At 35.3% G+C, this 16,830-nt stretch overlaps 1 protein-coding gene across 6 annotated transcripts in view; it reads right to left on the bottom strand.

Moving 5' to 3' along the window:
* Positions 1 to 16,830, bottom strand: part of CLOCK (clock circadian regulator) — a 127,131-nt gene that overhangs the window by 50,828 nt on the left and 59,473 nt on the right. For 5 of the 6 annotated variants that reach the window (XM_042984498.1, XM_042984501.1, XM_042984497.1 and 2 more), the window contains 3 exons: positions 16,059 to 16,207; positions 12,876 to 12,967; positions 2,032 to 2,121 (listed from right to left, as the gene is read on the bottom strand). In XM_042984498.1, coding sequence (XP_042840432.1) covers positions 2,032 to 2,121; positions 12,876 to 12,967; positions 16,059 to 16,207 — 331 coding nt within the window. Of the gene's footprint in view, positions 1 to 2,031; positions 2,122 to 12,875; positions 12,968 to 16,058; positions 16,208 to 16,830 lie in introns of those variants that run through there. The other variant, XM_015534740.2, reaches the window with a different exon arrangement.

Raw genomic sequence — 16,830 nt, 5'->3', positions numbered from 1 at the left:
ATACAATTCAGCAAAGTCAGTGATGTGAGGCTAAGTATCCACAGTAACTGGAGAACAGCAAAAAAACTGTTTTAATAAAGGATACTATTAACTCCGAATGGAATGAAATAGGTCTACTGGATTAGTTACTAGCAATCTCCTCCACCCAAAAGTTCACCAGCCAGTCTATAAGCTTTAGCTGACACAATGAGAAAGACCCAGGAGATGTTAGTAACAGAGGAAACTGGGTATAGGGCATAAGGGAAGTCTCTGTACTATCTTCCTGATTTTTCTGTAAATCTAAGACAGTCCTAAAATTAAAAGTTAAAAAAAAATCGAGGAGGGAATGGGAAGGTTAAGATGGTTTTCACTGAGGGGGGAAATGTTAATAATCAAACACTTACAAACACTTAAATCCCAACTAGATCTGCTGTAGATATGCTATTTCAAAATGCAATTAAACATCCTCTTGGCAAAGATCCAACGGCAGTGTGCCATTACGAAGGAATTTTTAACAGCCACATCACATAGTCTACTCACTTTTATATATTCAATAAATAATGACTGACTGACTGCCTCTCGGAATAATTAGCTAGCCCATATAGATAGGGAGATTAAGTCCTTGCGCTTAAAAAGCTTACACCTACCATAATTATCCAAATTAAAAAAAAATTACAGTTTACTGTGTCATGATGGCGGTACATGTAGGTAACATGAGAACAAAGAAGAACATCTAATTCAGAATGGAGTTTATGGAAAGTGCCCAAAAAGCAGGCTCTTAAAAAGTGTGACCATACTGCAAATGATACTCTATGATTAAGTTAAAGATTATATAGTTTTATAAATCCATAACTGAAAGAAAAACCAATACTATTGTACATGGTTTAAAAGCATATAATTACAACTTAAATTATTTAATCTTACCTTCATTGTATATTAATCCTATAAAAGTTTCCTTCTCTGGCTTTTTTTACCATGTAAGTATTTCATAAAAGAGAACTGCCCAGAAAATTGAGTAAATCAGCCTGTTCTTTTCTCTGTCCATACTAGTTTACTTACATGATGCTATATTTTACTGTTTACTCTCAAACAATTTTTAGATGTTGGGCTAATCGCCTAGTATTTGAGGTTACTTGGAAAAAAGAGCCCTTTAAAAATGTAGTAAAGCCAAGTCATTTTCTCTGTGACCCAAAGAGATTAGCAAATTACTTACTACCTGGCTTTCCATAAGGTCCTTTCAGAGTCTGGTCTTTTAAATGTGGAGTCTGTTCTTTTTATGAAGTATGTAGCAGAATAATCAGAGGGAGGGAAATACTGCTTTTTCACTATGTCTTGAAAGAGACCTTTACAGAACAGTTTACTTTGCATTGTCATAAATTTTCAAGAGATGGGCATTTTAAGAGTAATTTATAAGTAATTTCAGAATATCTATACTGTAACTCCCATCTTAAATAAGACAATTACATTTTATTTTTTTAAAACAATTACATTTTAAATAAAACTTCAAATTTATAAAAACTGTCCATTGCACTGCACACAGCACCTAGCATAGAGGGTGACACAGAGTAGATATTCAATAAATATAAGTTCAATAAAACAGCAAACAACAGGGGTGCCTGGATGGCTCAGTAGATTGAGTGTCCAACTTCAGCTCAGGTCATAATCTTGTGGTCTGTGAGTTCAAGGCCTGTGTCCGGCTCTGTGCTGACAGCTCAGAACCTGAAGCCTGCTTTGGATTCTGTGTCTCCCTTTCTCTCTGCCCCTCCCCCACTTGTGCTCTGTCTCTGCCTCTGTCTCTGTCTCTCTCTCTCTCAAACAAAACAAAACAAAAAACACATTAAAAAAAGAGAAAACACTGAAAACAGCATTAGAATAAGGAGGGCAGAGGTTAGAGAGGCAGCTAAATATTAGTTACCGCCAGAGAGAGAGAGATACAGAGCTCTCATCCCCCACAGAAACCACCTTTCAAACATGGCTCTGGATATCTTCTTCCACGTGCTTTAGAACATTTAAAATAGGCATTAAACAAGAAAGAAATCACAGGATACTTACTGGTAAATGTTCAAGTAATGAAGTTATACTCTCAGACACATATATTATGCTTCCATCTGTCATGATTGCTAAAAAAAAACCATCAAGAGCCTGAAATTAAACATAATGGTCAGTTAAGTGAAAAGAAAAAAGTATTTCAGAGGACAGAAAAAAAATCTAATTAAATAACAAAGGACTTAATGTGGAATTTCCAGAGCACTGCCAAATGCTAGCTTTTCCCTTTACAATACCTTAGTACATATCTTTGTGCATTTTTAAATGCTCCTAGCAAAAACAAAAAAGTCACATTCTAGTCTAATATGGGAGAGCTGGCTTCTAAAACATAGAGACTTAATGTTCTATCATTTTTATATGTATACTAAATGAAAACTGCCTTATTTGAAGATGCTAGTATATCTGAAGCACACATGACATCAATGATATGTCTTTGACACACAACAGAACACATTACAACCTTTTGGATATATTAACAGAGAAGTATCTGACTGAAGCTTAAGGAGATACATGGGTAATAAAGTGAAAGGGAGATTAAGCTGTTGTAAGCTGAGGTCAGATCATGATAGGCCTTGAATACCAGGTCAAGACATTAGGACTTCATTCAAAAGAAGTCTAGAAGCAGTGTGTACATGGATCTAGGGAAAACGGAATTGCTAGGAAAATCTCAGTGGCTTGGAATGGTCTGGGAAGTTAACAAAAATCTGAATGAAATCAGTAGTAGTAAGACCGAGAAGGACTTAGGCAAGCATTGAGAGATGGGAAGTTAGAGTTCAGGAAGTAAGCTGGTGTAGAGGATACAATACTTAATAAATAAAGCAATCCTGTATTTTCACTTGAGAATCCTAGGCACAAAAGTGACAGGTGAAGAAATAAGATCTGCAAAAGACAGAAGCATGTCAAAGACAAATCCTTGGGGGTAATTATCTACACATGGGGATGAGGAGGAGGAAAAGTACCAGAGAACATGACAGAAAAGAGAGAAGGCACTGTTGTCAAGGGAGGCAATGCAAGAGTAAATGACAAAGTGAGTGAGGAGAAAGAGGGATGGTTCACTGTAAAATGAGATCAAACAGGATAAAGACTGAAAAAATGAGAAATGAATTTTGGTGACTTTCAAAAGATTTATGTCAGTAGAAGGGTAAGTCAGACTATACAGTGAGTTTAGAGACAAGTGGATAATTGGGCTATTATAAACCACTCCTTTATGAACTTCAGAGGGAAGAAAGGAGAAAGGACAAGTTTTAAGGGGACCAGGTTTCAAGGGAAGTAACTGAAGTATATATGCAGGCTGAAGGAAAGGAAGATCCAGTGAAAAAATGCTGAAGATACACAGCAGAAAAGATATTCTGTAGGAGGAGCTCCTCTCTGCCTATCAAAACAGTTATCACATTACATTTACATTTCTTTTAAAATTATAGGGCTCTCTAAAAAATGGCAATCTCGGGAAAAACCATATATATCTTCTTAAAAAAAGAAAGCCATATATATCTGCTTCAACACTGTTATCTGCAGCACCCAGCAGATGTGCAGCACAGAGTAGATAAAAAAATATCTGTAATATATAATGTATGGACCTGGGAGTTAGACCAATCTCCATCTACTTCTAAGTAATTATGAAGAATTGTTGAACATACAGAAAAAGGCACCCTCCCTACCACCCCTCACCTTGTATTAGAGGATAGATTTGGATGTCAGAATGAACAGATTTTGAGTAGATGGCTATCTTCTAGAATAGCTCAGAAAAATGCATTCTTGGCTCTGTGTAAGAAAACCTTGTAATTTAAGAATATTCATGAAATTATTTTTCCAAAAACTCTACTACAATAATTCCAGTATTACTGTTTTGTTATGAATGGGGTCAAAATGATACAAAAAAGAACATGCTTCATGTGAAGCTAGATTATCTTTGAAAGCAAATTAATATTTACTACAGTCATCTGTATTTGCTCTTAGATATTTGCTAGAAATTGAGTGCAGCTCTCTTCTGTGAAGAGAAGGAACTGGAATCAGAACTCTCAATGACATAAGGCCATTTCTAGAACCAGAAACTGCCCTTTTCATCTTCAGGAAAGGCAAAGACTAACCAGAGAGAAGTCTCCACCAGCATACTACAAAAGTCTTAACATAAGAAGGACCCAGGGCCCAGACTTCTTTTCAATGGAGGGATGCAATTTCTGGGCAAGGTGGATGGGTAGGTACACCAAAAACTAAAGGGGTCTTGATGAAGACCCTATGGCAGAAGAGAAGACATATGGAAGAGAAAGTAAGACAGGGAAGGACATCCTACTCCTAAGACTGAAGCCTATAAAGCGTATCCCTTCCCCACATTGTATAACAGAAAGAGTTAATTAAAATTCTTTGTCTTCAAACATAGTGGCAGAGTAGGAGGACCCTAGGCTCACCTCATCCCACAAATACAACTAGATAACTATCAAATAACCTAAATACCCCAGAAATCCATCTAAAGACTGGTAGAACAAGCTCCACAACTAAAAGTAGAGAAGAGGCCATAGTGAAGAAAGTAGGAAGTGCAGAGATGCAGCGAAACAGATCAGCTGCTGCAGTGGGAAGGGAGGAAGCTCCAGTAGCAGAGAAGAATGAAAGACACACTAGCACACAGGGGAGCACAGGAAGAAAACAAATCCCCATACCAATTGGCTTGGAAAGCAAGAGGGGTCAAATCTTGTGAGGTGCAACCAGCAGGCTTAAAGCCTGGAGTTCTAAAGATCAGCAGGCTTGGCTTCGGGAGAGACCGGAGGCAGTGGTGGAGAAGACAGGACAAACAACCCATGGACATACAGTATAGAAACAGCGATCTGAAGAGCACCTGGGCACACAATGGAGAGGTGATTTGCTCACTTCAGAGTGTATCCCAGAGAGGCAGCATTCACAGAAAGTTCCTACCAGGAACAAAGGAACTGGTAAGCACCATTTCCCTCCCCCACCCCTCAGCCTAAACACACAGCCACCAGTGGGAACCAGTGTAGCCAACACTTGTTACCTAAATTATTTATACCTAGCTCCATACCCCTGTGGTCCAGAGAAGAACTGTCCTTTCCAGTCACACTTGTCTCAGTCCCAGGATGGTGTGTCTCCTCCCCCAGAAAACCAAACCCCTGCCCACACCATATCTCCCCACTCAGGAGTCTGGCAGGGCCTCAGTTCCAGTGGAGGTGGTGATAGGTCTCATTTCATAAACCGACCAGACCACACCTATTAAAACATGCCACATTCAGGCCAGGAACCAAACACTGCCTAAAATAGGCAAAGAGAGCCTCTGTAGATGACTGAGCTGAAGAATAAAGCAGCCAGGACACAACAGCAGGGCACACGCAGCACACACTGGAGGTTCTCCCTGAAGTGCTAGGCCCTGGAGAAGAGGGCCAACTACCCGGCAGGGCACTACAAAACATCTTCTTCAAAAAGCCATTACCCTCAAAAACAGGAGATGTTGCTGACTTTCCTAACACAGAGAAACAGGCAGAGAGACTTAGACAAAATGAGAAGACAGAGGAATTTGTCCCAAATGAAAAGAACAGGACAAAGCCACAGCCAGAGATCTAAGTAAAACAGAAGTAACATGCCTGATAGAGATTTTAAAGTAATGATCATAAATATACTCACTGGACTTGACAAAAGAGTGGAAGACATTAGTGAGACCCTCAACACAGAGATAAAGAATAGCATAGCAGAAATAAAGAGCTTAATAAAAGAAACGAGAAATATACTTATCAGAAAGAACAGCAGGATGGAAGAAGCAGAGGAATGAATTAATGACCTAGAAGACAGAGTAACAGAAAGTTATCAAGCTGAACAAAAGAGAGAAAAAAAGAATTGCACAAAACAAGAACAGACTTAGGTAACTCAGTAACTCCATCAAACACAGTAGCATTCATATTATAGACACCCAGAAGAAAAGGAGGGAAGAAAGGGAGAAGAAACTTTATTTAAAGAAATAATAGCTGAAAGCTTCCTTAATTTGGAGAAAGAAAGGCATAGAGAACCCCTGACAAAAATCAACAAAAATAGATCTACGTCAAGACATAATATAATTAAAATAGCAAAATACAGTAATAAAGAAAAAAATTTAAAAGCAACAAGACAAAAGAATACAGTTACATACAAGGGAAATCCCACAAAGCTAGCAGGGGATTCTTCAGCAGAAACTTTCCAAACCAGAAGGGTGTGGCATGATAAATTCAAATACTGAATGGGAAAAATCGGCAACCAAGAATACTTTATTCAGCAAGGCTATCATTCAGAACAGAAAGGCTATCATTCAGAACAGAGAGATAAAGAGTTTCCCAAACAACAACAAAAATAGAGTCTTCCAGACAAACCAAAACTAAAGGAGTTCATGATCACTAAATGAGCTCTGAAAGAAATATTAAAGGGAAATCTCTCAGGGGAAAAGAAACAGTGTGAACAGGAAACACAAAAGCAGTAAAAGTGAGTATTTCTATAAAACATCAGTCCAGGAACTTGCAAAATAAAAGGATGTAAAATATGATACCATATACCTAAAACATAGGGAAGAGAGGTGTAATGAGTGAGTTCAAACCTAAGCAACCATCAACTTAATATAGACTGCTAAACGCAGAAGATGTTAAACATAAACTTAATGATAACCACAGATCAAAAATCACTAATAAATATGGAAAGAATGAGGAGAAATACATCCAATGTATCACTAAAGAGAACCAGCAAACCACAAAAGAGAGAAAGAAAGGATCAGAGAAAATCTTCAGAAATGACCACAAAACAGGTAATAAAATAGTAATAAATACGTATCTATCAATAATTACTTTGAACATAAATGGACTAAATGCTCCAATTAAAAGACACGGTGACAGGATGGATTATAAAAAAAAAAAAAAAATACCCATCTATATGTTGCTTGTAAGAGACTCATTTTAGACCTAAAGACATCTGCAGATTCAAAGTGAGGTTATGGGAGAAATATTTACCATATAAATGGATGTCAAAGGAAAGCCAGAGTAAAAAGAGAGGCATACCAAGAAACAGACTCTTAACTAAAGAGAACAAACTGAGGGTTGCTGGAGGAGAGGTGGGCAGGCGGTATGGATTAAACCCATGATGGGTATTAAGGAGGGCACTTGTGATGAGCACTGGGTGTTGTATGTAAGTGATGAGTCACTAAATTCTACACCTGAAACTAATACTGCACCATATGTTAACTAGCTAGAATTTAAATAAAAATTTAGAGAGAGAAAGAAAAAGAGAGAGAAGAGGAAGGAGAGGAAGGAGAGAAAGGAAGGAAGGAAGGAAGGAAGGAAGGAAGGAAGGAAGGAAGGAAGGAAGGAAAGGGGGGGAGGGAGGGAAAGAAAGCCAGAGTAGCAATACTTATATGGGACAAAATAGACTTTAAAACAAAGCCTATAACAAGAAGCAAAGAAGGACACTATACAATAAAAAAGGGGACAATCCAACAAGATACAACAATTGAAAATATTTATGCCTCCAAATACATAAAACAGTTAATAATAAACATAAAGGGACTAATCAATAATAATACATTAATAGTAAGGAACTTTAACAACCCACTTACATCACAGAATATCAACAAGGAAACCATAGCTTTGAATGAACGCTGGACCAGATATAATAGACATATTCAGAACATTCCATCCTAAAACAGAATACACATTCTTTTTAAGTGCAAATGGAACATTCTCCAGAACAGATCACATATTAACCCAAAACATGCCCCAACAAATTCAAAAAGACTGAAGTCATACATACCATGCATCTTTTCTGACCACAACTCTATGAAACTAGAAGTCAATCACAAGAAAAATCTGGGAAGACCACAAATGCATGGAAGTTAAATAACATGCTACTAAATGGATCAATGAGGAAATAAAGGGAATAAAAAGGACATGGAAACAAATGAAAATGAAATGAAATGAAATCCTTCAGGATGCAGTAAAAGCAGTTCTAAGAGGGAAGTTTATAGCAATACAGGCTTACTTCAAGAAGCCAGAAAAATCTCAGATAAACAACCTAAACTTAACACCTAAAGAAGCTAGAAAAAGAACAGCAAACAAAACCTAAAGCCAGCAGAAGGAAGGAAATTATAAAGATCAGAGCAGAAATAAATGATACATAAACTAAAACAAAACCAAACAAAAAACAGATCAATGAAACCAGAGCTGGTTCTTTGAAAAAAAATCATTACAACTGAGAAGACACTTAACCAGACTTATCAAGAAAAAAGAGAAAGGACCCAAATAAATAAATGACAAATGACAGAGGAGAATTAATAACAAACACCACAGAAATGCAACTGCAATAGATTATTAAAAAACTATACGCCAAGAAATTGGACAACATAGAAAAAATGGATAAATTCCTAGAAAAAATATGGCCTACCAAAACTGAAACAGGAAAATAAAAAAATTGAACAGACCAATTACCAGCAAAGAAATGGAATCAGTAATCAGAACACTCCCAACAAACAAAAGTTCATGACCAGATGGCTTCATTGACAAATTCTACCAAACATTTAAAGAAGAGTTAATACCTATTCTTCTCAAACTACTCCAAAAAAACTTCCAAATTCATTCTATGAGGCCAGTATTACCCGGATACCAAAACCAGATAAAGACACTACAAAAAAAAGAATTATAGGCCATATCTCTGATGAACATAGATGCAAAAATCCTGAATAAATTATTAGCAAACTGAATCCAACAAAACATTAAAAAAATCATTCACCATGATCAAGTGTGTCTATTCCTAGATTGCAAGAGTGGGTCAATATTTGCAAATCAACCAATATGATACATCATATCAATAAGAGAAAGGATAAAAACCATATGATCATTTCAGTAAATGCAGAAAAAGCATTTGACAAAGTACAACATCCATTCACGATAAAAACCCTCAACAAAGTGGTTTTCAAGGGAGCATACCTCAACATAATAAAGGCCATATATGAAAAACCCACAGCTAATATCCTCCTTAACAGGGAAAAAGAGTTTCTCCCCTAACATCAGGAACCACACAAGGCTATCCATTCTCACTCCTTTTATTCAACACCATACTAGAATTCCTAGCCACAGAAATCAGACAACAAAAAGAAATGTAAGGCATCCAAATCTGTAAGGAAGGTGTAGAGCTTTCACTATTTTCATGTGATATGACATTATATATAGAAAACTTGAAGATTCCACCAAAAAACTGCTAGAACTGATTAAGTAAAGTCACAGGATATAAAATCAATCTCCAGAAATCTGTTGCATTTCTATATATCAATAATAAAGGAGCAGAAAGAGAAATTAAGAAAACCATCCCATTTACAATTGCACAAAAAATAATAAGATACTTAGGAATAAACCTAATAACCAAAGAGGTGAAAGACCTATACTCTGAACACTATAAAACACTGATGAAAGAAATTAAAGATGACACCAAAAAATGGAAAAACATTCCATGCTGATGGGTTGGGAGAACAAATATTGTTAAAATGTCGATACTACCCAAAACAATCTACACATTTAATGCAATCCGTATCAAAATACCAACAGTGTGTTTTTACAGAACTAGAACAAACAATCCTAAAACCTGTATGGAACCACAACAGACCCTGAATAGCCAAAGTAATCTTGAAAAAGAAAGCAAAGCTGAAGGCATCACAATTCCAGACTTCAAATTCTACTACAAAGCTGTCGTAATCAAAACAGTCTGGTAATGGCACAAAAACAGACACACAGATCAACAGAACAAAACAGAAAACTCAGAAATAAACCCACAATTCTATATATGGTCAATCTTCAACAAAGCAGAAAAGAATATCCACTGGAAAAAAAAAAAACAAATGCTGTTGGGAAAACTGGAGAGCCAAAGAATATAACTGGACCACTTTCTTATACCATACACAAAAATTATTTCAAAATGGATTAAAGACCTAAATGTGAGTCTTCAAACTATAAAAATCCTAGACGACAGCACAGGTAATAACTTCTCTGCCATCAGCTGTAGCAACTTTTTCTAGATAGGTCTCCTGAAGCACGGGAAACAAAAGCAAAAATAAACTATTGGGACTACATCAATAAAAAGCTTCTGCACAATGAAGGAAACAATCAACCAAATGAAAAGGCAACCTATGGAATGGGAGAAGGTATTTACAAATGACATATCTGATGAAGGGTTAGTATCCAAAATCTATAAAGAACTTAGAGAACTTAACACCCAAAAACCAAAGAATCCAATTTAAAAAGGGGCAGAAGACATGAACAGACATTCCTCCAAAGAAGACATACAGATGGCCAACAGACACATGAAAAGATGCTCATCATCACTTATCAGGGAAATGCAAATCAAAATTACAATGAGGTATCACCTCACATCTGTTAGAATGACTAAAATCAACAACACAAGAAACAACCAGTGTTGGCGAGGATGTGGAGAAAGGAGAACGCTCTTGCGCTGTTGGTGGGATTGAAAACTAGCGCAGACACTCTGGAGAACAGTACAGAGGTTCCTCAAAAAGGTAAAAATAGAACTACTCCAGGATCCAGTAATCACACTACTGAGTATTTACCCAAAGAATACAAAAACATTAATTCAAAGAGAGACTTGTTTCCCGATGTTTATAGCAGCATTATTTACAAGAGCCAAGATATGGAAGCAGCTCGCGTCCATCAATTTTTTTTTTTTTTTTTTTTTTTTTTTAAGTATCAGCACTCTTGTTTCTTTCTTCCTTTCAATAGTTATCTACATCATAGGTACTACATGTGTCTTGGCAAATGATAATAAAAAAAAGAATCTGTGCAGTGTAAAGAAAATTCGGAGACAATGCTGTTCTGTTTGGCCTATTAGTGAATTTATCTTCATTAAGTATTAAGAAATGACTGAAGATATTATACCAATTTATGAATTTGTAAGGAAATTTTCATACCAATGAAGCAGAGTAAGTAAATGTTTATGATTAACACAGAAGATCTTATTAAACCACTGCACTGACAATATAATCATAAAATAAAAATTAAGGAGTAATTAAATGAGTTAAATCCTTTATGTATTTAGACATCAGCTTGTGTGTACTCTTTCATAAACATATTACTTTTACCTAAGCAAGATAATTTTGGACATTATCAATGAGTTTAGTAATGAGTGGATGATCAGAAGGCTATTACAGACTACTCTTTTACAAACTTAAAAGTAATATAATAATTTTGTTGCAGAAGAACACTTACCTTTTGGGGGGGTAAAACCCTTAAAATTAGAAACTATTATTTGGTCTATAATGTAAGTGTCCGGTAATTCAAAGAGCTAACTGGTGGTTTTTAAGATAAAAGGACTGTTCTTTGGCTAGCTTTCAATGAAAGAAGTTCATGAGTGGCAGTGTGCAGAGAGGTTGAGGCCAGGGAGATGAGAGGCTGCAGTGAATCCTAATGGGGCTACTTACTAATTGTGTTACTTTGAGTAAATTTCATAATCCCTTTGTTCCTTGATTTCCTCATCCGGAAGTAAGAAAGGCATAAACAGATGCTACTTCATAAGATTATTTTGAGGATTCACAGAGTTAATATGTGAAAAGTGCTCATTATTTTTCAGATTTTAAGGACAGCTACGATTATACATAAATATACTTATAATCCAATAAATTTTCATATGGTAACATTTCTGCTGAATATATAGATACTTAATTAATCCAGCAATTAACTGTTCCATCTTAAGTATGAACCAAAAAATAACTCATTGATTTGCAAAATACTTTATGTTGCCTCAGACTTCAGTCAATATACAGAGACAGTTGCAATATAGTCATTACATACACATACATGACACAGATAAATGCTTCAGGTCTGAAATAATACATCCAAACAAACAGGATAAAAGATGTAAATTATTTAACAACTTCCACATACCTACCTCAACTGCTTTCCTTGGTTCTTTCTATGTCTACTTTGTTATGTATTTATTTTTCTTGTCTTTAAATGTTACTACCAAAGTATACCACCTCTGTTTCCTATTAAAGTTTACATGGAAATTTGATATTGAACTCTGTGTACTTTGCGTGCAAAGATGATACCTATATTATTCTACACAGGAAACAAAAAAGTAGAGAAGTAAAACTGATAGATATGAGTGACTCAAAATATCTGTGGATTTTAGAAATAACTGTATGAGGTATTAGAGGGTTTAATTATAAGCAAATATGTTCTGAATTATTTTCAAAAATAATTTTGTTACAGAAGAACATTTACTTATTTCCTTTTAAAAGTTTCTACTTGAATTAAGAAGAGTTGCCTTTCAATGTATATTTCAATGTTTTAATATTTTCAAAATCATTTATCATCATCTTGTATTTAGGTGAATTTTAATTTGTTTAAAAAAATTACACAGTAGCTTTACATTTCATAATATTTAAAGATTGTATTTATAAGTAATCTCTACACCCAACGTGGGCTCAAACTCATGACCCTGAGATCAAGAGTCACATGCTGACTGAGCCAGCCAGGTGCCCCTTTATGAGGGCATAGTATTTAACATGATGAATAATCTACATTTTCTTCATATGAATATTGTTAGTGTGGTCTCAGGTAAAGAACTTGATAGCTATAGGTTTCTGACTTTTATCAAGCCTCTCAAAACTCATGTATTATTAAAAATATGAAAATTTAACATTACCTTACCAAATACTACTATTTACCTATACTTACATCAATTAATTTTAATTGAAGATATAATTTATTGATTTACAATGAATTAAAGACTTCTCAATATTAAATTAATATTGTTAAGATATACTAAAATTCATCATCTCTATATCTTTTCTGAGGAAAATAAAACTTTTCAAAAAGTAAATCTAGACATACCTCTAACATTAATTGTGTAAATTCTTCATTACTAAGGAATGTAGGTTTCCAGTCCTGTCGAATTTCACTGGCATCTGACTGTGCAGTGATTTCTGTAAAGATTATTTGATACATTAGTGGCATACTCCAAACACCGTGTAGGGCTAAAGGGTGGTACTAAAGTCCAACAACCTGCCTTCTCTCCTATTTAAAATGAGAACCATGGGCAATAACATGTATTGGTCTAGGTAGGTATTAGAAGGCCCAGTGATGAACTGCATGGGCTAATGTGGCAAGTTATCTCCTTGGATTGGGTCTCCTGGGAATACCAATCTCTGGTTTTTCTCTGGGAGCTCTGACAACCTGTATTGTGGAAGGCCTGAGACTGCTTCCTGCTTGACATAATGACCAAATAGGAATCAGAAGAAGCAGATTAGTATCAAGCATCAGAACAAATTCTTTTTCCTCATCCTTCTCTTGACATTTAAATGATGGAACCTAGAGCAGTCTAAGGACGCGAGCCTGGAGGAAAGGAGCCAAGGAGGTCAGTCCATCATTCTGCTTTTACTGAAATGACCACAGGCTTCCCTACTGCCAAGCAGCAAGATTCCTCCCAATTTGAGGTGCTCTATTCTTAATAATCAAGGAGACTAAATTAAGATTTGGGGCAAAAACTCCCAAGTAATAATCCCAGAGTGATTTTGCTTAGTGTCCTCTTGCATGTTTTTAAACTGGTCAAAATCTGGAGATCCCTAGCTTGGGCACACATTTTAACAAAATTATTAGAGTTTATTTTGCAACATTTTTCTAATAGATTTAGATACGAGAAAGCTATTCCTTAATGATGAAACCTCAACTATTTAGGTAATAAATACTTTTCCATTTTTTAATGCAGACATCTTAAACAACCAAAACAAAAATCTATGTCATAGATATTACTCCACAAAAACATATTCTACTTTGCTGTGAAAAGTAGGGACCAGGCTGTTTTGATTTTGTATTATCAGATATATAAATCAAGCATATTAAACTGTCACCCAACTTTTGGCATACTGGAAATGCCTGTACTACTAATATGAAGAGTAACTAAAAAGTCTAGCTACTAATTCTGTGGAATATAGTCATGTTTTTCACATTCACACCAATTATATACATTCAGAAAAAAGATTTAAATCCACAAGCAAATCCCATCAACTTTAGTTAAACACAGGCTTATTTTAGAGTATTAATAATAAGTATCTAAGAATTCCCTTTTAATTTAAGGTAAATTTTACTTTTCTGAGAATGATATACCCAATTTTGAAAAAAAAAAAACTGATCTACTTAATGCCAGTATTAATCTTCAATTATCAGGGGCAAAGGTAGGCATATTATTTCATTTCATTCAGCAATCATTTATTGAGCTGCAATGTCTGAGGGGACTAAGTGTGCTAACAAGAGACACTAAGGTTAGTGAGAATACTAACTGCAGAGGTAAAATGTAATAATAAAAGCGAAGACAAGCAATTATGACACATTTACAGAAGGATCCACAGAATTTGGCAACTGTGATGTAGTACTAAGGAAGATGGAAAAAATTCAAAAGTCTTTTCAGGCTTGAGTCCTGGGGCCTGAAATGATGGTGGTATAAAAATGTAAAAAGGGAAGTTGAGAGAAAGAGGTGACTTGAGAAAATGAAAATGAGTTCAGTTTTAGATGCACTGAGGTTGAGGACATGCAAAAGAAAGATCCAAAAGTTATCTGGATACAAAAGACTGAAAAGTTTGCATCTAAAAATACAGATATGGTAGTTTAATAGGGAGATAATAGTTGAAGCTATGGAATGAGATAACCAAGGGAAAGAGTGAAGAGAAAGCAAAAGCACAAAAGACAAGACATTTAGAGGGCAAAAAGATAAAGTTTCAGTTAGAAAGTGGGGATGAATGAAGAAGTGCAGTATAACACAGACCAAGAAAAAAGAAAACCAGTGGAGGATGGATTAAAACTTCCAGTGCATTAGGTATAAGAAAAAGCTACTGCTATTATCTGATTGGTAGCAGAACAGGTGGGGCTGATGGCATTTGTGAAATTACCAAAAATAATTTCAGAGACTGATGGAGCGTAAAAATCAGCTTGGTAATGCATGACTCAGTGAGCCCGGGAGGAGTGAATAAAGGTACTAGTTACAAATTCTCCTTTTGAGAAGTTTTGTGGTTTCACTTGTAACTAAAAAAGGAAATGTTCCAAGTTTTTCATCTATTATCTCTGTTACCAAAATACTTAATATTCTTTAACTTCTTTTCATGACTCATTTATAGTCAAAGTGATTTTCTTCAATTAACAAATAATCACTTTATTTTATAAACAGTGTTCAATTACTAGACATATACTGAAATCTTCTTTAAAAAAATTTTTTTTTTTACATTTATTTTTGAGAGACAGAGAGAGACAGAGTACAAGTTGGGGAGGGGCAGAGAGAAGGAGAGACAGAATCCAAAGTAGGCTGCAGACTCGGAGCTGTCAGCACAGAGCCTAACGCGGGGCTCAAACTCACAAACTGTGAGACCATGACCTGAGCTAAAGCCGGATGCTGAACTGACTGAGCCACCCAGGCACCCCTAAAATCTTTTAAAATGGCATATAAGGCCCAAATGATGTGGCTCCTGCCTTTCTTTCAAATATACCCATAATTTTTCACTCAACTATGCTCCAATTACACTGAACTCTCCCTGCTTTTGCACACAATACTTCCTATTCCCTCCGGGTGAAACGTGGTTCTCTTTACTTAACCTAAAAGGAAGACTCAGTTGAAAAATCAGCTATTTTTAAGCCCTTCCTGACATTTTTTTCCTGTGTTCTCACAACATGTTTACGGTTTGTGAACACTACTCACATTTTAAATATCTACAGGTGAGGAATAAATAAATTAGTTGTAAATTAGTTATTCACATGTTTGTCTTCCTCGGCTTAAATTTAATTGAGGGCCAGGACTGCTACTCTTCACCCCAAGAATCTAGCGTATAGTAGGCACTAAATAAATGTTTGTTGAATGAAATAAAGAACATACCAGGAAACCTTTAAAAAGGCAATTGATTTCTTTCTCTTAAGAAAAAGGTATGGAAGCATCCAATTTTAAGAATCACTGTCAAGATTCTACCACATTGTGCTTTAAGAGAGAGTCTGTTATAAAAAAAAAAAATCCATCTTATAAAGTTAAAATTTTACCTTTATGTTTTCGTAAAAAATCAATGCTCTTCTGCAGAACAGTAGATTTGTCCATCTTCCTAGCATTACCAGGAAGCATGGATCCCAGTTCTTTAATGAGAACATTAAATTGATCTCTACGTTTCTTTTCAGATTTGTTTCTAGATACTCTGATGAAAAAGAAAAGCAGTTTTCAAACAATCCATTTGATGACACACATAATTTAATACAATGCTCACTTCGGACACAACTACAAATCATGTATTCTGTCAATATAGTGGTAGTAAGTATTTATCCACAAGTTACCAACAATGTACAGTTAATTTGGCAGTAATTTTCTTCTCAATCACTAAAGAAACTTTACATATTAAGCATTTAGCATATATGTTCTTAGAAAAATGCCAATAAGACAAACTTCATTCAAATCTCAGGTTTTATTTATTTAACTTATTTAATACAAATACCAAGTATTTGTATTTTCTTTAGTAAGTTATTATGAATATTACTGAGATGTATTTGTGAAAGTACATATAATGTGCATATAATTATTCAAAATTACTAAGTAGGAGAGTTATCCATCTCCTGTAAGTTTTAAATTACAAACAAATCTAAAAATGAAAATTTCTCTACCCTCAGGCTTATCCATATAGCCTTCCACTTTATTTCATTATCCCAGCCTCCACCACAGAGCTATAACCAAATGTCTGCATATCTCTCTCTCCATTAGTCTGTGTACTTCTTGATGACAAAGCCCCAATTTTTTCATCTAAGCACTTAAACGTAACAACTAACA

Source organism: Panthera tigris, chromosome B1, assembly GCF_018350195.1.
Source record: "Panthera tigris isolate Pti1 chromosome B1, P.tigris_Pti1_mat1.1, whole genome shotgun sequence".
Lineage (NCBI taxonomy): Eukaryota > Metazoa > Chordata > Mammalia > Carnivora > Felidae > Panthera > Panthera tigris.
The sequence above is the reverse complement of the archived record's forward strand: the minus strand, read 5'-3'. Positions and strand labels throughout refer to the sequence as shown.